Here is a 24764-nt window from a genome sequence, read left to right as displayed (position 1 = left end):
TTAAATATTCTCCATATTATCAGATAAAATGTATACATTAGAATTAGACATTGGATTATTAGCTGGTCGGCTTTCAACAATAATATTTCTATGAATTAAATAAAAATAAAAACATTTCATTAAAAACAGTAGAACGATATCAACTGATTTAATCATGAAATTGATGTCAATCAATCAGTTAGTTAGTTATTTTCTGAAGAAGTGACTTACATTAACTGACGAAACGTCAAAAAGTCTAATTTTTCTAATTATTGGGATATGTACAAATATATTAAGGTTTTTTTAAAGTTATAACAATCTACTCAATGTTGAATTTATTCAAAATGGTCAAGTCAAACTTTGGTAATGTCAATCACGAAATCGATAACATCAATAATGGCCTACTACTAGAACAACTAGGTTAACTGTTCTTGTCATCTAGATATTTCAATAAGTTATCTGCTTTCTTATTTGTTCTCATACACATCATTAGGTCTGTCAATCGTATAAACTAATCAGATACTTTTCTGAAAAGTGTACAACTTTTCGTTATACAAATTACAAAAGAGTCCAATCAGAGATATTGTGATTGTTGGTAATATGTAATGAAACTGATGTATATTATTTAGATGTCGATTGATTGAATTGTCAACCTTTAACTGGTAATCATTCAAGATCAACCAAGAAGTAAGAAATGGAAAATTGATGAAATACTTCATGCTGAGAAGTCTATACTACACCAAAAATATAATAGTGAATAAAGTTAACAATAATAATAATAATAATACATTTCAAAGTATAAAGTTGTTTAACGTGAATTAAAATTCTACAAAGACGTAATGGTCATGTCAAAATTGTAATCACATGTAGTGAATGAGTGCGAAATAGAATTATTGCTCATTCAGCCCAACCACTAAATGCTCTGGTGGAAAGTCACTTCTTCCTCTCTAAATACTCCAAACGCGTATAAAATCACTGTCAGGGAAAAGTCCTACTTACTGTATTCTCGTGGTGGTGGTGTTGTTCACAACCTTTAAAACATGAGAAGCGAATATCCGGAGCTTCAACTGGGTTGGTGGATATGGAGGATCCACCTAGAGGAGTAAGATAACCATTCCAAATCAATCGTGCACATTGTCTAAGACATCTTAAGGAAAAAAAAGGCGTATAATAAACCTATCGTTGGTCACTGGCTATCATGGGATTGCATCTTTTAACAGTGCCCCACTACCTTCTGGATTAGACCTTTATGTTGAAAGTTCCGGGTGTAGCCCCCCCCCCTAAAAAACCCAACCTGCTTCAGTTTGGGTACCCGGATAGTATAGTATCTCAACCCTTACACAAATCGAATGATTTATGTGGAGCAAATCGATTTGGTGCCTCCTTTTACCAATCTTTATGCAGTTAAATAAATAAATTATATAAAATAAAGAATAACTAACCGATTGTATCCTAATAATCGATAAATATTTTCTTTATCATTAATTTCTTGAGTTAACTGTAATTACAATTAGAATATGCCAATAAGTTATGTATAAATGTACACATTGTTGTATGTACAAATTATAGTTATACAGAATAATAATAATAATAACGTATGTATATCAATAATTGATCAGAGAAATCAGTTCCTTAGCCAATTCAACAAAAAAGAAAACAGAAAAACAATATATACATATGGTGGTGGAGATGATTTGTAACTCAGGTGGATGATTTCAATGGAGTTTTGATCTTTGTGCTGAATGGTTTGATCGTGGAGTTTTCATCATTACTCTAAACGATATTATCAACAGTACAAACTTTAGGTATAAGTGAATTGTTCAAATTTCTCTACACGTTACATTGGTTGAATAAAGTGATCAATTTCTAAAATCATTTCAGAACACTATCGAGCATGACTTTTAAAAAGAGAATACAAAACAATTACCCGTACAATACAGGAGTATATAATCAACTTTGAACACGTCTTACTTTAAATTAATCTACACAATCAAAGAAACTAGTTCAAAAGGAAGTTGATTCAAAAAGCGTATCCATTGCTCATGGCTCAAAATCGTTTGCAATGGAGCAGGCGCATCCACTCTTTGTGTCCTCCCAAATTCTAATCTTCTGAATTCCTCATATCCCTTTCTTTTTTTTCTCTTTCCAAATTTATTTCACTGCATTATACTCATTCAATAACAACTTCAAATCCTAATCTTTCCGATTACTGCTTATACTCTTACTGCCTCTACCACTATGGGATTTGAATCAGCAATCGTATCTGTGTGCTAATGTGGTATGGCAAGTTGAACTGATGTACATACGTAAGAAGTTCTACTTTGTTACTGACTGACTAACTGATCCATTGCTGAGGCGTTGGTAATCCACCAATTCAAGCACAAAAACTTTGTGTGCAAAAATGATACGTAGAAACCTGTCATCCTTCCCCACTCCTTTCTGTAATATGTTTTTTTAATTAGTGTTTTGTAATTTTATTGTTAGACTTTGACAATATTTCATAATGATTATGACCCATCAAGTGAACAATTCTGATTCGTAAACTATTTTCATTCTTCTATCCTTCACTAACCCCTGATTATTATGTAACCTCACTTGACAATTGGAGTTTTCGAATCCCTTTATGATGCAATCTTTTCTATCCTTCTATAAACTTATATACTTACTATACAACTATAAATATGAATGTACAGATTAAGTAATTGATTTCATAGCGAAGAAAATTTTCTTCGCTAAATTCGAGGAAAAGTAGACTGCCTAAAAAAAATTAACAGAGTATTGGACAATTATAACTTAGATGTATACAATTAGTCTTCAAGGTATAATTGATAAACTTACAAATGTTCTTATCGATCCCAATTTTGTCCTGCCTATCTTATGTAATATAAATCTTTGTAGAATATTATACAGATTAATTCTATCGATCACTGAAATAATTTTGATGAAATAATACACAGATTCAGCCAATCATTCGGGTAGAGACAGGTATCTACCTCAGTAAAATGGAAGATGGTCACGGAATTTCGTGGATTGGTTGAGGTTAGACATTAACACCGTTGGATGCCCGCCCAGGGTTCTAGAGGTTAAGCGTTCGCGCACGGGCGGGATCGTGGATGCGCACTGTTGAGGAGCTCAAAAGTAGGACGAAACGGCTGTTCAATATTTCCAGGTTTTCAATGGTGGTCTAACATCAATCAGTTTGTGATCTCAATCAAAAATCCAACTTTTGTATTCGTTTCTAAAGTATATAACTGTACTACTTACAAACTGAAATAAGTACACAAACACTGAATACATAAATACCGATGATCAAATAGATATACTAAGGTAGAAAAAAAAGAATAATGGACTGACCTCTCCAGTAAAACTTTTTCCTAGTAGACCATGTGGATGAAATACAAGAATACTATCTCGAAGACATACTATGAAAATAAATAAATGGATAAGTGAGATCAAGAGAATAGAAAGTAAAATAATCAAAATAATAACATACAGACATATGTTTATAATAACCCCTATACTAGTAATTAACAAGTGCTCGCTAGTGACTAGTTTCGTGAGGAAATTCTCGGAGTTCAAGTGAGAAACTGTGACCAGTGGAGCTAATCCGTGTCGGGTAGAGACAGGTATCTACTTCAGTACAATGGAAGATGGTAGCGCAACTTCGTGGATTGGTCGATGTTAGACACTATCACCATTGGGTGCCGGCTCAGTGGTCCAGTAGGTTAAGCGTTTGCGCGCGAGTCCGAAGGTCCCCGCGAGCGGGATCGTGGATGAGCACTACTGAGGAGTCCCAGAGTAGGACGAAACGACCGTCCAGTGCTTTCAGGTTTTCAATGTTGGTCTAACATCAATCGGTCCATGATCTCAATGAAAAACTTATAATAATCAACTTGAAATCATACACCAGTCAGCAGTAATTCATTTGCACAAGTTTTAAATTCGCATAATTAATAGTTTTGCCATAAGGTTTCTTTCAAATAGTTAACAAGTGTTCATCACGAACTAAATTCAATTTAATGAACTACTGATTACTGGGGATATGGTATAATGGTTACGGGACTATTCAGTGGTGCATACATATCACCAAGGATGGGAGCTAGGAATTTCAAATCCTGCTGTGATTTCATTATCTTTAGACGACTAGGTTGGAATCTAGAAGTGTACATTTTCAATTATAGTCTACTTTACTGTAAAATGAACCGATTATATGCTGAGCATATCTAGGCAAATTAGAAGTCCGAATTCAAATAGCACCATCTCTCACGAACAAACAGTGAATAGTAACTTATAAATTAGACGTCCTACACGAGAGAGTTGTTAATGCTCCTAGACATGGTCTCACCTAACACACTACTGTGTCAGAAAGACACATGTGGGTATACCATTAATTTACTATTTTCACACTTCAAAGGCTTGAGGTGTGCCCTCCTCAGAAAACCACCTGTCTCGGTTGGGGTACCCGAGTAGTATCACAGCCCACATACAAACCACTTAACTTGTGTGGCGCATTTGTATTCGGTCCCCCTTTGTACCAATAGTTATATATTCAAATAAATAAATAAATAAAGGTAATAAACACAATGAGAATATTAACCAATTTCTACTTACCAATAGATTCAACTGTGATTCCATTAAAATCTAAAGTTGTGGCACGATGACGACTGGATTTAATTTGACCATTTAAGCTGACAACTTTAGCACAATCTATGGTGAAATTGAGAGAAGAAGACAAATCAAAGACAACAACGAAAACATTAAACATGGAAACATCAAGACAGATGTTTTCTTCTAGTCAGAAATAATTCAAATAGTCAACACAGCAACAAACCTATAGAATATCAAAGGTCAGGATATTCAGGTTAACCAAGCTGAGATGAATACTGAATTACAGATAATGGTAAATAATAGACCATGGTTTATCACAAATTGAACAGAACTTAAAATAAGTGTCATTTTAATCATTTATTTAATTAAATACATAAACATTGGTACAAGAAGGCACCAAATAGATATGCGCCACATAAATCACTCGACTTGTGTGAAATCTAGGATACTACTCGGGTGCCTAAACTGAAGCAGGTGGTTTTCTTAGAGGGCCACACTTGGAGCCTTCGACCTAAAGGTCTGATCCACAAGGGAGTGGAGCGACGTCAGGAGATGCAGTCCCAGGGTAGCCGGTCACCAACGATTAGTTCATACGCCATTTATTCTTTCAAGATACTGGAGCCCATGTGCACCATAGGTTTGGAATTAGGGTTTTCCAACTACCCTATGTGGATCCTTCGGATAAAGCTCTGGACATTCACTTTTCGTCTTCTCAGTTTCGCAAAAAAAAAAACGAAACCTCCGCCACGAGAAGGCAGTGATTAGGACTTCCCTGGCAATGATTTTATGCATCTACAGGCTAAAAGCCATAAAGATTTACGGTTGTTAAATTGTCCAATGATCCCCATTTGGGACATCAGTTCCCCAATTAGTGTCAGTTTATGATAGAAATTAGCCTTGTTTTAAATCAAAAACGCGGAAAACAAATAAGCTAGAACAACTCATGAAACTGTTGACAGTGCATAATTTATTTGAATCATTTTCTTAATACTAGCGGCCATGATGATAATAATCGAAATTAACCTGGTCATAGGTTTAAAATGGAATAAGATAATGTCAAATGATAATCTACGCCAAAATAGCTATTAAAAAGAAAAGTATGGAATTGAAGATTAGACCTGATTAGTGTTAGAATTATTTGAAGATGTAGTTGGGTTTGTAATAATCTTTGAACCTTATTGTTTGTGGGAAGGAATAGTGATAATATCCAACTATTCCGATCAAAGTAATAAAAAGTGAAGTTTGAATGGGCAACTCAGTGCATTGATTAATAGATCATCAAAACACTCGTAATGTATATTCTGTTTCCTTGTCAGTTTGGCAACCACAGATTCAAATAAAATTGACAACAGGATCTTTAAATCAATAAACTTGGAAATACGACTATAACCCACTAATAGTAAAAAAGAAGTATTAACTTAAAAGGTAGTGATTTATATCGAATGACTGTACATATTTATGATCAGCTCTGTCAACAAATCCGCTGAGATTTGTTGCAGTTCAACATAAGAAAACCAATTATGGTTTATTATGTTGGTAGGTGTAGACTACCTGGTTGAGATCTGAATGACGATAGCAACCGATGGTTAGAGACCTTGAATGTGACATGGATCAAAATCGTTTGCAATTGCTCAGGTCCATCCACTCTTTGTGATCTCCCAAATTCTAATTTTCTGAATTCTTCATTTCGCTTATTTTTTCTCTCTCCAAATTTATTTCACTGCATTATACTCATTCAATAACAACTTCAAATCCTAATCTTTCCGATTACTGCTTATACTCTTACTACCTCTACCACTATGGGATTTGAATCAGCAGTTGTATCTGTGTGCTAATGTGGTGTGGCAAGTTGAACTGATGTATGTACATACGGAGTTCTACGTTGTTGCTGACTGACTGACAGACTGATAATACAATGTTGAGAATTACAATAAGATTGATGATCTGTAGGTTAATTAATTATTCATTCTATGAAATGTAGGAATGTTCAATACTGGAAAATACTACTAATAAATCATAAGAAGTAGGGAACCAAGCGACTGCTCATAATATCTCTATGTCTTCTAAAGACGATATATACTTCCGGTAAAAAAAAAATATCTACACAAAACAATCGATTCCCGATTAATAGTCAGTCAGTCACGACGTAGGACCAGGCGCATATGTGCATCGGTCCAAACTGCCATACCTCATTAACACAACAAGATAAACACCGGATTCATAGAAGTAGTTAATTCAGTGGTGGTAATATCTAAAAGAAAGATCAAGATCGAAAAGTTATGAAAATTGAACATATATACTACTACTACTACTACTACTACCTATTCAAATTTCAATAGAGTAGAACTGTTATTGACTTAAACAATACTTACCTAAAAAGCATATTAATATAGTATTATGCTCTAATTGTACAGTTTCAACAACCGGTAGAATATCCTCGGCTATTTATGTATATTGAAGAAAATTGATTATGAAAATGGAATTTTGAGGACAAAAAAAAACAAGAAAAAAGGTTAAATGGGGGGAGAATTTGTTTATAATTAATACAGTACATAGAGATCATGTTCAGATTAGTGAGACTATGCTTTAACTCATATATTATTCATGTGAGAATTTGAAACTCTAACAAGCTATTCAAATTGAAGTGTAGGTTGAGTACAATTGAAAAACAAATATGTTTATTGAGATCAGTCTAGGTAAATGACTATAGTAAAGACAACCAGTGAACTGATTGATTGGGGTCTATCGCGTTGTAGTGGCATTGGACCATAACCACACAATCCTCAAAGCTGAATACGAGATAACTCAGAAAATAGATACTCAATTTTTAATGCGGAGAAATACCTAAAAATGGAGAAGGCGCGAACAATGAGTTGAATGGACTGGAGTTGGTCGGATGGCATGGCTCGACCATGCAGGCGTGGTCCATCTGAATGTTACCTTATATCTTCTATTCATATTAAATATATTGTTCCTTCTCTAGCCCAACCTTGTTCTACATCATGTATTGGTAATTGATACGATACAGTGAGTTGGTGTAGTCGATGGTGTGACTTCCACGTAAGATCTTATAGATTAGGCAGTTATATCATGACAAATCTACAATTTTAGGATTAGGTCTATTATTAGAGCAGTACTAATATAATAGCAGACCATAATTCTACAGCGTTACTTATTTGGAAAGTTTATGATAACTGGTGGATCTAGTCTCATGAAATCTAGTCACAGATTCATGAAACTTGTTTGTTATGGTGAAGAAGGTTAGTAGCCCAAGTGTATCTCCCATTTGGAGAAGTAAGTAAACAATGATATGTTTAAGGTCAACAAGAACCAATCAACGTCGAGGTCTACAGGACAAGCTGTGAACCATATGTGGAGAAATTCGAATGCTTCACTTTTATCTGAAGTTTGTGCTGATGATGTTGTTCAGAAAAACGATGAAAGCTCCACGACTAAACCATCCAACTCAGAGAACAAAACTCCATTAAGAACTCGGTTGGATTTTGTTAACAGGAGTCCTTTGTAGGGTAAGCGAGAAACCTCTATCTCAACCAAAACACGAGTTTGATCCTCAGTAAACTCCTCGAATATTTATTATTATTATTAAGGAGCATCGACTAGAATGAACCCATATACAAGCTAGAGATCTTATATTATTCAAATTAGATGTGATTATAAATTAGGAACAATGAAATGGATTATTACTACAAGCAATCAACCTAATGGAATAGGCTCAAATTTACAAGGATGTGTTGTAAAGTTATAATCCTTCATCATCAATAATCGATACGTAATTTTTAGTTATATTAATGCATACTATTTATTATTGTAGTCGTGTTTTAATAATTATCATATTGCATTGCATGTTCAAGATAAGTTTCATCTTGTTTAATTTACTCCTATATTCACGATGCTGTACTTGGGTCACGAAGAAGAAAATGCTCCGCACACACAGGGAGTTGCTCTGATGTCGTCCAAAGAAGCATATAAACTACTTTTATGGTGGGAATATCATAAACCCAAGATCATCAAAGTATCTTTTAAAACAAAGGAGGGAATCATAATGAATGTTATTCAATGATATGCATCGAACAATGATAGCAACAACGACGATAAAGATCAGTTTTACGAGAAACTGCAATCAAACATAGTGGAGTGCCCAAGAAAAGACCTGACCATCCTGATGGGAAATCTAAACGCCAAAGTCGAAATGGAAAACAACGGTTATGAAGATATCATGGGGCGACATGGACTGACTGGGAGAAAGAAACGAGAATGATGATATAATTCCACATTTATGTGCATCGAACAAAATGGTTATAGGCGGCACTATATTCTCACACAAACATATACACAAAGCTACATAGGTCTCTCTGAATTACATCACGGAGAACCAGACAGATCATATCTGGACCACTAAAGGATTCAAGTCAAACGAACACGTGAGGAGATGATATAGCTTCAGATCACCACCTGGTTGTGGCCAAGATGAGACTGAAGTTAAAGAAGCAGTTTGCAACAGGAGAAACAGCCTTTCTTTGAGATACTGACAAACTCAACAAATTAAATATAGCTCTCAACAACAGGTTCCAAGCTTTACAAGATCTACTGAAAGAAGAGGCTACTATCAAGGACATTTGAAAATGGATCAAAAAAGCACTAACTTCAAAGTATCAGGAGGTTCTGAGCCGCAAAAAGGATCATCATAAGGAATGAATTTCTATGGAACCCCTGGACAAGATTCAAGGGAGAAAAAACGAGAAGACAGCAATTAACAACAGCCAAACAACAACAGAGAAATTTAAGGCCCAGACCCGTTACACAGAAGCAAACAAGAGAGTTAAGAGGAGCATTAGAGCTGACAGGCAGAAATATGTGAAAGAGTTAGCAACGACAGCGGAAAAAGCTGCAAAAGAGGGAAATATGAAACAACCATATGATACAACAAAGAAGCTAGCAGGGAAGTATGGTAAACCAGAGCGACTAGTCAAGAACAAATGCAAGTTCGTTACTCAGATTTAAGAACAGCAGATAAGGAACTTTGAAGAACTCATGAATAGAATATTCCCACAGAATAACTTACACAAATCCAAGTTAAAATATTCACTAAAAACAGGAAGACGATACTCAGGGCAAAAGGAAAAGCAGCAATCCAAACAACGCACTAAGCCGAGATTTGAGTAAGAATTAAAAAGAATGAATAGCAAGCAGAAAAACCAGAAAGAAGAGTTCAGAGCAGAGTTGGTTGAGGAACTTACTACCAAAGTTAGATTTCGATTAAGAGCTATACGCTGACTTAACATAGTTGTCACATCTTATTAGTAGAGTGATTACTAATAATCATTCCAGATATTATAGATTAGAACAAGACATTTGGAGGAAAGAATTGATTAATTCATCCATCCATCGTAATGATGGTTTAAATATTAAAGAGTTTGATTTTCAGCTACTAGTTAACAGGTTTGATTCTCTCTCTACCTACATAAGTGTAAGAGTAACCGGGTAGTAGTATTGACCAGTATGACGAAAAACTCTATATAGAAACATTTACTTGGTAATTGAACAACACTGTTGTTATTATCTTTATCATTACAGTTTAGGAATGATGAAGAAAAAAAATTAAACTCACGTAAAAATAGAGTATTCTTTCGTTGTAATTCAGCTTTTGTTTGATCTGATTTAAGAACTACTTGTGTTTTATTAGTCAACCTAATATTATTACTACTCGTTAATCCAACTGAATCATTTAATCCATGAATATTTTCTGAATGTGATATTACAGAGTGAGGAGATGTAGATGAGTCCACTAATAAACCGGAATGATTTGGAGATACAGAATTAGTTGTTGTTGTTGTTGTAGAAGTAGTAATAGTCGTGCTAGTAGTTGACGCCATTGCAGTGACAGAAACAGCAGCAGCAACAGAAGACACTGAAACAGGAGGAGGAATAGATGAAACTACTGGAGGCATCTGTGGTGGATTAGGTCCAGAATTATTTAAATCAATCAAATGTAAACGAAAACGTTGACCTTCTCGACCTTTACGAGAATGATGTCGATAGACTCCAACGCAAACAAATGGTAGAGGAAGATTTTTCACAATCAGTAAATCAAAATTTAATAAAGGTGAAGGCATATCAGGAACAAATATCTGTTCATAGAAAAGAAATTGTTAAAACAAATACAAATATTAGTAGGTAATTACTCAGTAAGATTTATTAATAAGGAAAGTTATGAAGATTGTTAAATTTTACAAATTCCCATAAAAGATTGAACCATAAAATACTGAGTAGCTGCTTTATCCCAGTATAGAAATCCTCGACAGTATTCATTCAAAATCAACCAGGGATATAACCCAAGACTTTCCGACCTCTTGCCAAGCACTTACTTAATAATTTTGTTATGATTAGTGATATCTAAGATCTGATATTTGGAACACAACATGCTGCGATTAAAAACCCTAAAATGACTACTTGGACGAGAATACAAGAGTGGAAGAAAAGGTCAATTTCGCTACCGGATAGTATATATATATATATCTTAGCCAGTAGTGTGTGTTTGTCCTTCAGGTCATTTTCGATTGTAATCAAGTGATCTCAATCGGCTACTTCTGACTGGCTCAATATATCAGGTTTACACCTCTAACTTGAGTTAACATAAACCGTAGTGAGCAACAATGCCTATCTATAACCAATGAACGGACGAAGTTTGATAGACAGAATTTCATTAGCACAAATGAATACGTAGTCAAAAACAAGATATTTCTAGATGATCGATGAATATCAATATCTTGAACCTACAGATTGATTGCTTATTTATAATAATCTTTCTAGATTCAAATGTTTGAGGTACGGCTTTCATGATCAGCGTAGATACATCATCGATGTACAAGGAGGATCGGATGCAAATGTAAAAACGAGCGTTGGTAAAGCAAGGGTCGCATTTCTACACTTGAAAAACATAAGCAAATCAAAACAACTTTCAACCAATATCAAAGTCACAATCTTCAATATGAACGTAAAGAGAGATCTACTGTATGGAGCTGAAAATTGGAGAACTACAACAACCATCATCAAGAAGGTACAAGTATTTATAATTAGTTGTCTACGCAAGATACTCAACATCCATTGGCCTGATACCATCGGGAACAGCGTACTGTGGGAGAGAACAAACTAGCTTCCAGCTGAAAAAGAAATTAGGAAAAGACGATGGAAATGGATAGGACACACATTACACAAATCATCAGAATGTATCACAAGTCAAGCCCTAACTTGGAATCCTGAATGGAAACGGAAAAGAGGACATTACGTCGGTAAGTACAATCAGATATGAAAAGGATGAATAACAACTGAAAAGAGCTAAAAAGGATTGCCTAAGACAGGGTTGGATGGAGAATGCTGGTGGGCGGTCTATGCTCCTCCACGAGGAGTAACAGGCGTAAGTAAGTAATTTCTGGGAACTATTAATCAACTAACATTACACTGTATAACTATCCAGTTACTAGATTATGTATATCTATATCCCTCTTATCATAAACTTTTTTGACCTATAGACTATTATTATACAATTCACTATTCCTAAGTTATGTTCAGTTTATTAACTACTGTCTCCCATGTTCACAGCCATTTTTTGAGTGATCTTGTATAAATTTTATTTTCTATTTTATGATATGATTAGGTCTGTTTGGTTGGTATATAAACCAAGTATCTTTGAAATAAACAATTTGCATAATGGATTCTGTTATTAGCATTCTGGACTCAAATGGAAATGACTCGGTGAACAAATGATCAACAAGGATGATAGGCTATTATTTCATGCCAATCGATATGTTATTGGTTTAGCATAGTATTTCGATTGGTCAGTAAGTCATGTGATAATTAGCCGGGCATATAGTTACAACAATATTTGATCCAAATAGTTGAATATTAGGTATGTTATTATTATTATTAGGCCAGTGTTAGTTATAATAGGTAATTATCTAAGCTTTCAATAAAAATGTCAAGACAGTTCTACTGCATGAGGTGGAAACCTGGAGAACTAAGAAAGCCATCATCCAGAAGATAAAAGTGTTTATTAACAATTGTCTATGCAAAATACTTCGGATACGTTGGCCGGACACTATTAGCAACAACGTACTGTGGGAGAGAAAAAACCAGATCCCAGCGGAGAAAGAAATCAGGAAGAAGCACTGGAAGTGGATAGGACATACATTAAGGAAAGCACCCAACTGAGTCACAAGACAAGCCCTCATATGGAATCCTCAAGGCCAAAGGAAAAGAGGAAGGCCAAAAAAACACATTGCGCCGGGAAATGAAGATAGACATGAGAAAACTGAACACGAATTGGATGGAACTAGAAAGGAAGGCCCAGGACAGAGTGGGTTGGAGAATGCTGGTCGGCGGCCTATGCTCCATTGGGAGTAACAGACGTAAGTATAGTAAGTAAGTAATCTAAACTTTCAAAAATAATTAACATACTCTTTTAATTTCAATAAATGATGATACAGGATTAAACCATTCCATAATTAATATTTCATTTGTCATAGCTGCACATAAATATTTAGCACCATTAAATGGATTACGTGTAACATTAGCACGTAAACATCCTTTTGTATCAGGCATTTTTTTTGATGGTGAAAATCGTCTAATTAAAATAAATGAAGAAATCAATAAAATAAATGATAAAATAGATTGATACAATAAAGAAATATACATAATGGATCCATTCATAACTATCCATTTATCAATTTATGGATAAAAGATTCAAACCGTTCTCAACATATCTAGGTTTGGGTAACTAAAAGGCAACGTTGCCCTTTACAAAACAGTATATATTGTTCAAAACTGAACACTTACGCATGTGATCTATGTGCGATCACTAATACATGATGTTACAGTGTATCGATATTTATTTATTTGAACACAGAAATATTGATACAGAGGGGCATAGAATACATATGCGCCACACAAGTCACTTGATTTATGTGAGTTCTGAGATACTCCCCAGGTGCCAAAAAAACCGAAACAGGTGGTTTTCATAAGGGGAACACCACAAGACTTTGACCTGAAGATCTAATCCATAAGATAGTAGAGCAATGTCAGGAGATGAAGTCTCATGATAGCCGGTCACCAATAATTGGATCATACGCCGTTTGTTACGTCAGGATACTGGAAATCATATGCACCACTGATTTGTTGAAATCAGGGTTTTACAACTACCCTAAGTGGATCCTAGGTGTTCACCGACCCAGATAAAGCGCCGAACATTCGCTTATCGTCCTGTCAGTTTCGTAAACAACACCTTTGCCGTAAAAAGACAGTGAGTAGGACATCTCTGGTAGTGGTTGTATGCACGTGTCCATGTCAGAGTATTTGGAGAGGAAGAGTTAACTCTCCTCACCCTCGGTCGTACCAGGTATTTGGGGAATCTTAAGTATTAATACAATTACTGAGCTATCAATCAGATACAGAATCGTGAATATGAAAAAGTTATACATCTATACAACTCTCAACCAATAATCGAAGGTCAAGAATACTATATCTGTCTGATGATGTAATCACAATACACCATGAAAGAAAAAATAAAGCAAGGAAAATGGAAAGAGAAAACCACATGATAGGCATTAAAACTATGTCAGTATAATTATGGGACCAACGATATTTATCACAATAAATCTTAATTTATATTTCTCTTCATAAAATAAATCGGCGAGACTATAATTTATAGATGAAACCATCAGATATAAGATAACGAGTCACGAATTTCGACGCGAAATTCATTCATATATCTGGCTAAATAGAGTTTTGGCATCATAACTAATGTCAGTTCATGATGAAAACCCCAAATCTAGTTCCTAACCCCTAACTATCAACTGTAAAATAAGAACCCTCATTTAGTCCTAATCAGATGTCCATTCTCAAGGTTCCTTCAGTGTCACTCAAAGGTCGTCCATAAATTATAGTTTCACCGATCTGGTTTATTAATTGTCAAAAGCTTTTCCATATACTACTATAATTTACCAAAATTATTAGTATATTATGGATGGACGTATTTGCCAACACAGTATATGGTATTACTCCTTAGAACTAGTCCTAAAAAGTATTCATTTCATTAACGTGTAATATAATCATTGATATACAGGTTTATCTGAATTATATATTCATGGTTTTGGAGATTCGGACACCAATACATTTATTATGGATTTCAGTAACTATTAAGAATCAATATTGTTACACAGAACCATAAGTAAATAGTAGATGAACATACACTTGTACTGTAGTGAACAATATAACACCAGTGGGGACAATCGAATATATTTGAACATAAAATTACAGAACATCTTAATCAAATCTAAGAATCATACAGTAAATATTTCATCTACAAAATACTAGTCAATTTTTTTGATGGAGTTTTGTTCTCTGAGCTGGATGGCACGACCAAAACCATCCAGCTCAGAGAACAAAACTCCATCAAAATCATCTACCTGAGTTACAAATCTTCTCCACCATCTCACTAGTCAATTGTCTCAAACTTGACTATTTCTTATGCAAATATCAGTCCATCGTCTCAAATCTCATTATTCCTGCATTTTCATACTAATTGCTTTCCATTCTCGTTCCTTGCTTCTCGATCTTCTACTGCAATACGTTCTATTTCTGAACATAGATATATACTACTTATGTGGATATAAGTAGCTCACACCACATCACTGTGTCCGAAAACAAACGGACATCAATTTAAATAAATGACTATTTATCATATAGTTCATACATTAATTTTTGAACCCAAATAGAAACTAGCCACTATAACTTTTTTTAGAAACTTACTTAGGAAAAAGTTTAACGAATTTGCCAAATTTTGATGCAGCTCCACCAAGACCACTAATATTGCTACCGCTAACTCCGCTACTACCCCCAACTGTACAACCACTACCACCACTCATTGAATGACCTTGAGATTTTAATTTCATTAAAGAAACCAAATTATGTGCATATAATTGAGGATGACGACCAGATAGTGACATCATAGTATCTCGAGTAATCGATAACCATAAACAACGACGTGGAAATAGCTAATTGGAAAAAAAAAATCAACCAGGAATAGGTTGAAGAAACATTTATAAGTAGATATGTGACCATTTAAAACATCACTGATCTAAGTTTCTTTCATAGTTTCATTGAATTATGTATACAAAGAAACTGTATAATTACTAGTATTATTTCTCCACTCATTGTGTGGTGAGGTCTTATTTCGTATTTATGATCCAGGAAATTGTTTTCTTGTTCTTTTAAATATCCACCATTGAGGTTCAGAAATAAGCCTGAAAGTCCTGGATCAATTTTTAGCCATTTTATGTTGAGTAATACAGTTATTACATTATTATGTTAGTCAGATTGTATATATTGAGTTATACAGAGTAAGTTTAAGTGACTAATTACCATTAGTTGAGAAGAGTATTCATAATTCTGAATGTACCGAAGTAAAATTAATCTGGTGCTAATCACTAGATAAAAGGATTAACAAACAACATGTTCTTATAAACGCACTAAAAGCAACGTACAGCTTACTGTCGTCCAAAAATACGGGAGTGGTACACTTAATGATCAATTATTGGTCTAACCATTAACAACTTGTCGCGAAACGGAAAATCCTGCGTTAAGTTTCTAATGAAATCATAAATGAGCACTGTTGAAGAGTCAGACACATAAAACGAATATTTAACACATATGTTCCTCGGTTTCTTACTCAATCAGTCAGCTACAATGTAAGACCAGGCACATATATACATCAGTGCAAGTTGGCACAAAGTAATTTCAATCTCACAGTTTAAGGGATGACAAAGAGTGTATACACCTACTCCATTCTGATCGATTCTGAAACATGTCATACACAGTCTCCAATCATTGGTTATGATAGTCACGTGGACCCCAACAAAGTAGTCTGCATCTACCAACATGGCTCACACCACAAGTTAGTGACTTCAACGACTGATGACACGTTTTGGTTTGACCGTTCCTAACTTTTTTCCAACAATCCTCAACACTAGTCAGTATTGCGCGTCATGGTAATCGGTGTTCAGGCGTATGTAACATGTGGTCCAACCATCTCAGTCGATGAATATTCACAACTTCATCAACTGATTTACCATCAATCCCTAATACATTGTGCGTCTAACCTCACTATTACATACCTGATGATCCCAGCAGAGGCGTTTTTAGTGCTTCCTTAATTAAGATCAATAGTTAATGTTGAGGTTGGACATTAACATCGTTGAATGTCGGCCGGCTCAGTGGTCTAGAGGTTAAGCGTTCGCGCGCAAGATCGAATACCCAAGGTTCGAATCCCACCTTCAGAATCGTTGATGCGCACTGCTGACGAGTCCCACAATAAGGACGGAACGGCCATCCAGTGCTTCCACGTTTTCGATGGTGGTCCGATATAATCTGCACAACTCCATACTGGTACTCCATAAAAATGTATACTTATAAAAAGATTTTATAGGAGGATACTTCTTTTTTTATCCACAATTTTTAACAAACTTCTTTTGTCTAATATGAGACTAGATCATCACTGATCCATAAGAATATGATCAACAATTTGTAATTAAAATCATCTTTCTTAAAGTGTAACATGAAAGATAAAAATTAAATTAATTTCAGCTTACTAATTCTAAAGAATTCTCAGAACGTCCTTTCAACTGTAAACAATATATACCATCATTTGTACCCAATAGGATAACTTGACCTATATAAAGTAAATGAAGTATACATTAGATATAAATCATTAGAAAAGTATTTATATAAGCCGGTCAGCCTATCGCGTCAAGGGCTTAATCTAAATTAGACAAGTTATCCTCAGCATTAAAAGCGGGTAGACAGATCAAGGAAGTAACATTGAGTAATACATCTAATCATAAATTATAATTGCTTAATGAAATACTAACAACATTTTATTGGCTGGTCTGAAATGTTATTCTAAAATGTAACAATACAGACAATTATACAAAGCTATGAACTGATATTTTACAATAGTTAAGTAACGTTAGCAAAGTGTATCTCCAGTTTTGAGAGAACTGATGTTTTCTGTGAGTTTTTCAAACGGCATTGAACGACCGTTTCATCCTATTATGGGACTCCTCAGCAGTGTGTATCCATGATCCTGCCCCGCAAGATTCGAACCCTGGACTTATCAGTTTCCAGCTTTTCCATCGTGGTCTAGCTTCAATTAACTCATGAATTCAACTATTAAATTGCCACGATCTCCATAAAACCCCTCTCTGATTATAATCATCATATGCTCACTAGTGACTGTCTCCAAGAGCTATTTCTTGGAGTTCTAGTGAGAAGCAGTGACTAGTAGAGTTCTACCAGGTCTGTTGTGAGATAGTAACTCACTTAAGAAAATGGTGAATGGTGGCGCAATTCCGTGGATCGTTTGAAGTTAGACATTAAGATGGTTGTATGCCGACCCACTAGTCTAAAGGTTAAGCGTTCGCGCGCGAGACTGATGGGTCCTGGGTTTGAATCTTGCGGGGCGGGATCGTGGAGTTCCATACTAAAACGAAACGACCGTCCAGTACTTACAGATTTTCTACGGTGGTCCAGCTTCAATTGACTCATAAATTCAATTATTAAAGTTATTTTCTTGTTATACTATTAACAGGAATATATTTATTTTAGTGAAACTATAAAGCAAAGAAATACACATTGTATCATGCATAAAAGCATCAATGATAATCGATTAACATATGAGTTTAACGACAGCGTAGTGGTTAATTCTATGATTTGTTTCTTAACAGATTATAAGCTCTGCTTTTTTCAGAGTAAGCGCTCTATAGAACAACGATTTCATAAGGGATGATCAGAAACATGGAGAAGTGTATTCAAAACGATAGCCGAAGATCAATAATGTAAAAGACAACCCACATAATCTACAAAACAACACTTCAGTTCGACAGATAGTGTAAAAAAAAACACTCAGACAAAAAAGGGTAGTTCAAACTAGATAATGAGAATCCATGAAATGGTTACAAAGTCATATAATTCAACATTTCGATCTATGTAAGTAAACGAATGATAAACTTTATTGGTTATACAACCTCATAACATTATGCCCATAATCAAGCATTCGCTCACTCTCTTTGTATATAGATATCATATTTCAATTATTGTCTTTCGTTTTATTAGATATTTAATTAAACGGAATATATCAATAAAGATATAAAATAAGAAAGATTGGTTCACGGAAGAGTTCTCTTTTTTTTTTTCGGCGAATTCATTTACAAAGCTGTACAATCGCAAATATGTATACTTATTGTTTCAGGATGATAAGAATTACAATTAACGATGGACTATATTTAAATTCATAGTCAATAAGGTTAGGAATAAATTGTTATGCTTAGTACATCAAATTGCTTGGATGTTTAAACTGATTTAATGTTTTTAAAGCTACTCAATTCATAACCTTTAGAAGCAAAGGTGAATAGTGATTAGCAATGGAATCCTGGACGCGCGTTTCGTAGCTAAACGGATAACGCGATAGTGCTTGAAGCGATCGGTAGTGTGTTCAAATCCTGTAGTGAACATCACTACGATGCAGGTACATCCAACTGACGAGTCCCGAGTAGGACGAAACGCGCATCAAACTGGATTCCACTGCTAGTCATCATCCATCCAAGCTTATAATGCTTTTGATTTAAGGCAATATTGAGGCAATCCGTACAGGATGGATATATACCAAGAAGAGACTGATCAATTGCAATCCTAAACAATGGGAAGATACAAGCAAACAACACCAAGTGAATCTAGTCAATTCATGTTTTCATTGCTAATGATAAGCCATATGAATGACTTACGTATAAACAGGAAAAGTGAATGATTAGCTCAACTGGCTATTTTGGAACGATTCTTAAATTGTATAGTAGTGAATAATTTATAGTTTTACAAAACATTGAAAATCTATCGCTAATACTAAATGGGATATTATCAGTTATATTAAAACATGAAATAAGAAAAACTGGTTCAGCAGAGTTCTCTATTCGGCGGATTCATTTACAAAGCTCCACAGTCGCAAATCTAGTTGGAGATTTTTAGCAAGATTTTTTCCTACGGGATGGGGTTGCCGACCGTATGTCCAATCCTTCTCTTTTACCCGGGCTTGGGGACCAGCAGTAACTCTAGAAGAGCTACAGGCGAAAGTGGAAGCAGATATGAAAGGGATGGATAGCAACTGGGAAAGATTGCCCAGGACAGAGTTGGATGGAGAGTGTGCTGGTGGGCGTCCCATGCTCTTCCGCGAGGGAAACAGGTGTAAGTAAGTAAGTAAATAATTAAGTATAATCGCAAATATGTATATGTTTCAGGATGATAATAATCATAATAATAGTAATAAGCAAATTCTGTTAAATATGGTAATAGGTGAGGTAGAATAAACAATCACGAAAATTAACAACAGTTTTATTGTTAAGAGCTTGAATATTCATCATGAAGGTAAATAAAGAAATTGTAATTGGGAAAGGATAGCTCAGCAAGATAAGATAAAATGTTGAATATGGAATGAAATGTAATCAGGAGGATCATAGAAACAGAAGCATTCCAGTTGAGGGTAAAAAGGTCTATAGAGAAGATAAGAAGAAGCGGGTATCTATGATGGAAGAAAAGTGAAAAGAAAGAAAATGGTGAGACATTAAGACCATGGTAGAAGAAGAGGTTGTACACCAATTTCTTTGAGACACACAATTCTTGTTTTCCAAGATGTATGGCTATTGCTACGGCAATGTTAAGAAGATGTGATATATCATTCTACCTCATTGTTACCATGTTTAATAGAATTTTCCTATCACCATTATTGTAATTAATGTAATTATCAGTCAGTCAGTTAGTAACGACGTAGAACTTCGTACGTACGTACGCACGTACATCAGTTCGAGCTGCCATATCACATTATTGTGATTGTTGTCATCCTGAAACAATAAGTGTACATATTCGTGATTGTACACCATTGTAAATGAATTCAATCAATAGAGAACTCCCTTTGTTGAACCAAATATACAATGATTATTTTTATTACCATTATTAGCGGGATTAATCCATGTTGCAGTTGAATTAATCTTCAATGGACAACCTTCAAATACTAATGAAAAACAAGCACCCATCTGAAATAAAAATTTTAAAAAAAGTAATAAACACATTAATAATCATCAAAATAAATGATGTACCATAGTTATCTACATATAAATTCTGCGAAACGTAGCCATTAAGGGTACAAAACACTCCTAAGCTACTAGTATTTGATCACATATTCCCTAGAAATATTGCGCGCATATGCAGGGATCACCGAGTAAGTAATAGTAAAGTTCGACGTACAGGATATTATGGAATGATGGTAAATCAGTTGATGAGGTTGTGTATATTCATCGCATGAGATGATTGAGCCACGTGTTACGTATGCCTGAACACTGATTACCACGACGCGCAATGTTGACTAGTGTTGGGGATGGTTGGAAGAAAGTTAGTGGCGGCCAAACCGAAATGTAGCATCAGTCGTTGAAGTCACTAACGTGTGGTGTGAGCCATGTTGATAGATGCAGATTACTTTGTTGAGGTCTGCGTGACTATGGTAACCAATAGTTGGAAACTGTATATGTCATGGCTCAGAATCGATCAGAATGGAGTAGGTGTATATACTCTTTGTCGTCCCTTAAACCATGAGATTAAAATTGCTCGACATCTTTCGTTCCATGAACTAATTCTTTTATCCTGTACCATGTCTTTATATGCAATCTTTCTTTTGCATATTACTACCACTGAATTAACTATTTCTATGGATCCGATGTTCATCTTGTTTTGCTAATGAGGTATGACAACTTGTACCGATTCATATATGTGCCTGGTCCTAGGTTGTAGCTGACTGATACTGCCCCGATGCCTAAACCGAAGCAGGTGATTTTCTTAAGAGGTCACACCCGGAGCCTTCGACCTAAAAGTCTGATTCGCAAGGCAGTGGAGCAACATCAGTAGATGCAGTCCCATGGTAGCCGATGACTAACGACTGGTTCATACGCCACTTGTTCCTTCAAGATACTGGAGCACATGTACATCATTGGTTTGGAATGAGGGTTTTCTAACTCCTCTAGGTGGACCTTCCATATCCACCAACCCGGATAAAGCACCGGGCATTCGCTTTTCGACCTCCCGATTTTGTAAACAACAGTAATGCCGCGATAATGCAGTGAGTGGGACCTCCCTGGTAGTGGTTGTATGCACGTGTCCATGTGAGAGCATTTGGAGAGGGAGAGCTAACTCTCCCCACCCTCAGCCATACCACGGCAGTCTATATTGTCCCCACTATCTAAGAGTTCAGTGGTTTATAAAAGCAACTTCTGCCTACAATATAGTTACAATTAATAATGTCATAAAAGTTTTATCAACCAGAATGAAATACTTAGAAATCTTAAGACAAATATCATACAACAAAAAATTTCGAACGAACGACAACTGAAAGTCAGCACATCACATATAATATTGATTAGTTAATCTAATGTCAATTATAGTTTAAACGAAGTTCTTCCTTTTCTTCAAACTATAATATATATGACTTGGATTTTCTGGTCTCATCATTGACTATCCTCAATAACTAACAACTCTGACTATTGTTGAAATAAATTTGGAAAGATCAGCAGCAACCGATGCATTTTCAGTTTGGATAGAATCTAGTCAATATTATTATTTGCGAAAAGTATGAAACATAATTTTATTATTATAAACTGTTGTAGAGATTTCCGAATTTAAAGTTTCACTTCACAAACTAATTTTGGTTAGATAACTGGAAAAATCAGGAAGCACTAGTAAGCTACTTCATTCTTATTTGAGATACTTAATTAGTGTGCACCCATCGGACAGAAAGTCAATGGTGTGATGTTAAGTATTTTCGCAAAACATTAGCGTGCTGGGTTCGATACATTGTGGGATCATGAATGTATGCTATGAGGTCTATTCCAGGTCAAAGCAGTTATATCATGCTACCGGGATCCCAAAGGTTGATCTAGTAGTTAAGCGAACGAGCGCGAGACTGATAGGTCCTAGCCTCGAATTTCCCGAGGCAGGATCGTGCATGCGCTCTACTGAAGAGTCCCATACCAGGACGAAACGATCGTCCAGTACTTCCAGATTTTCCATAGTGGTTTAGCTTCGATTGACTCATGATCTTAACTATTGAAATTACTATAGGATCCACAAAAACCCCTTTTAATATTAATTCGAGTTAAACCGTGATGTAAAAAAATCTAGTCCGAAATTCATTTCTCAATATACTACACTTGTACATACTACCTAGCGGAATGAAACACTTAATTGAATAAGTAGGCTGTAGTATGGATTTAATGTTAGATGAAAATCTGTAGTTTAAAGCGTAATAATGAGAAGTGATTAATAATGCATAATAACCATTGGTAAAACGATATATAAAGTAAAACCTTACATTTCCTTGTGGTTTAGATAGTGGTGTTGAAGATGTCAGCGAAGGGAGCGGTGGAGGAATCGATGACAGTATTTGACCTGGGTAGGACACATCCTTATTAGGACAACTTATTAATTCAATCATAGATGAACGTGATATTTTCGTCTCATTTGCCTTAACAGGATTTATAACAGAAGAAATTAAAGCGGGTGAAGTGGCGATTTTCGATATTGTAGTAGCGATCGTATCACTATTATTAAGAACAACCGAAGTAACAGTAGGGGCAGGTACACGTCTATGTAGTTTCACTGATGAAACAAGTGGTGAGTCTTTTGAGAAGTTGCTGTTGTGGGATCGATTATTATTATTATCATTACCGTTTAAGTTACCACTCAATTCTATACTGGAAACCATCTTTAAATGAGGTTGCAATGCCAGAGGCTGATTTGAAGGTAGATATGATATTGATGCAGTAGTTCTAATGGTTTCTGTATCTGTGATTGGTGTTGTTAGTAAAGTTGACGGTGGAATAACACTGCTAGCTATTTTCTGATAATCGTTACTGCATATCTCTTGATCATCTTGTTTTGGTAAAGAACCTGTTACAAGTGATGTCGATGATGGGAATGGATGAATATCTGAACAAGGTGATAAACTAGACCGATAAAATAATTTTTTCCTATTCGTATTCTTTTCTTTTCTTTGAGGTATCAATTGTAATGATCCACCAATATGAGATTTCCCTTCATTTGATATATTACTATAAACAATATCATCTACTTCTATATCATCACTGTCAATTGGATGAATATCAGTGGATATAGATATTGGTGCTGGTTTTGATAACAAACCAATAGTAGGTGAAGTAGTAGTAATGATACTACTACTGATAGGATAAGTAGCATGTGTGTTTCCCATGATGGTTGATTTAGAACATATTAAATCTATTGTCCCCGTGGTAGTTGTACATTTTGTTGTTATTACTACATCTGAAGTATATGCAGTACTTGTGCCTGATGGTAGAGATGTGTAATTCTTAACAGAAAGATTATCTTTATTATAAACAATATCTTGTTTCTCCAATTCGGATAGTTTAGTCTATTAATAAAAATAAACAGAAAATAAAAATTAATCATAAAATGATAATCGAATATCTATTTGGTCAGTCAAAAAATTAACAAATATACGTAATTAATAGGTTTCTATGCAAATGTAAAAAATCAATTTAGGAGCAAATAATTCTTCATCAAACTAAGATGGTTCGGATACGTGTTAAGTATCCCTTAACCACCACCGCCCACCCTTGTCTACCTCAACGTGTGAATTATGTTGGTATGAAAGTAAGTTGCAAGAAAGCTAGATGGGATTAAACCAGAAATAGTTGCATCAGCTCATAAATTCACTAAATGTTGAACAGAACCTTCTTGGAATTCTCATGGGAACCAGCTTGTATAAATTGATTTCTCTTGACATGGTATCTTTTCAGGCAAATTAACAGAACAATATCTAAACCTGTTAAAATAAATCATTATTGCATTTGGAATATACCCTGGCACAGCTGAGAGTGAGGAGAGTCAGCTCTCCCTCTCGAAATCCTCTCAAGTGATCACGTGCATACGATCAACTAACAGGGAAGTATTACTCACCAACTTCTCGCGGAATCGCTGTTCTTTACAAACTTGAAAGCACGAAAACTGAATGTCCGTAGCTTCAACCCGGTTGG

The 24764-nt window shown here is 35.1% G+C and overlaps 1 protein-coding gene across 1 annotated transcript in view; it reads right to left on the bottom strand.

Moving 5' to 3' along the window:
- The window catches only part of MAP4K3_3 (Mitogen-activated protein kinase kinase kinase kinase 3), a gene marked incomplete at both ends in the record, with an annotated part of 106127 nt that continues 81363 nt past the window's right edge, over positions 1 to 24764 (bottom strand). Inside the window, 11 exons of the mRNA XM_051219257.1 lie at positions 1 to 88; positions 1422 to 1477; positions 3334 to 3401; positions 4591 to 4686; positions 6960 to 7028; positions 10217 to 10736; positions 13063 to 13228; positions 15412 to 15656; positions 17250 to 17329; positions 20654 to 20738; positions 23063 to 24139. Coding sequence (XP_051068532.1) covers positions 1 to 88; positions 1422 to 1477; positions 3334 to 3401; positions 4591 to 4686; positions 6960 to 7028; positions 10217 to 10736; positions 13063 to 13228; positions 15412 to 15656; positions 17250 to 17329; positions 20654 to 20738; positions 23063 to 24139 — 2550 coding nt within the window. The remainder of the gene's footprint in view (positions 89 to 1421; positions 1478 to 3333; positions 3402 to 4590; positions 4687 to 6959; positions 7029 to 10216; positions 10737 to 13062; positions 13229 to 15411; positions 15657 to 17249; positions 17330 to 20653; positions 20739 to 23062; positions 24140 to 24764) is intronic.

This window comes from Schistosoma haematobium, chromosome 2 (genome assembly GCF_000699445.3).
Source record: "Schistosoma haematobium chromosome 2, whole genome shotgun sequence".
Lineage (NCBI taxonomy): Eukaryota > Metazoa > Platyhelminthes > Trematoda > Strigeidida > Schistosomatidae > Schistosoma > Schistosoma haematobium.
Note: the sequence above shows the minus strand (reverse complement) of the source record. Positions and strands in the feature narration are given on the sequence as shown.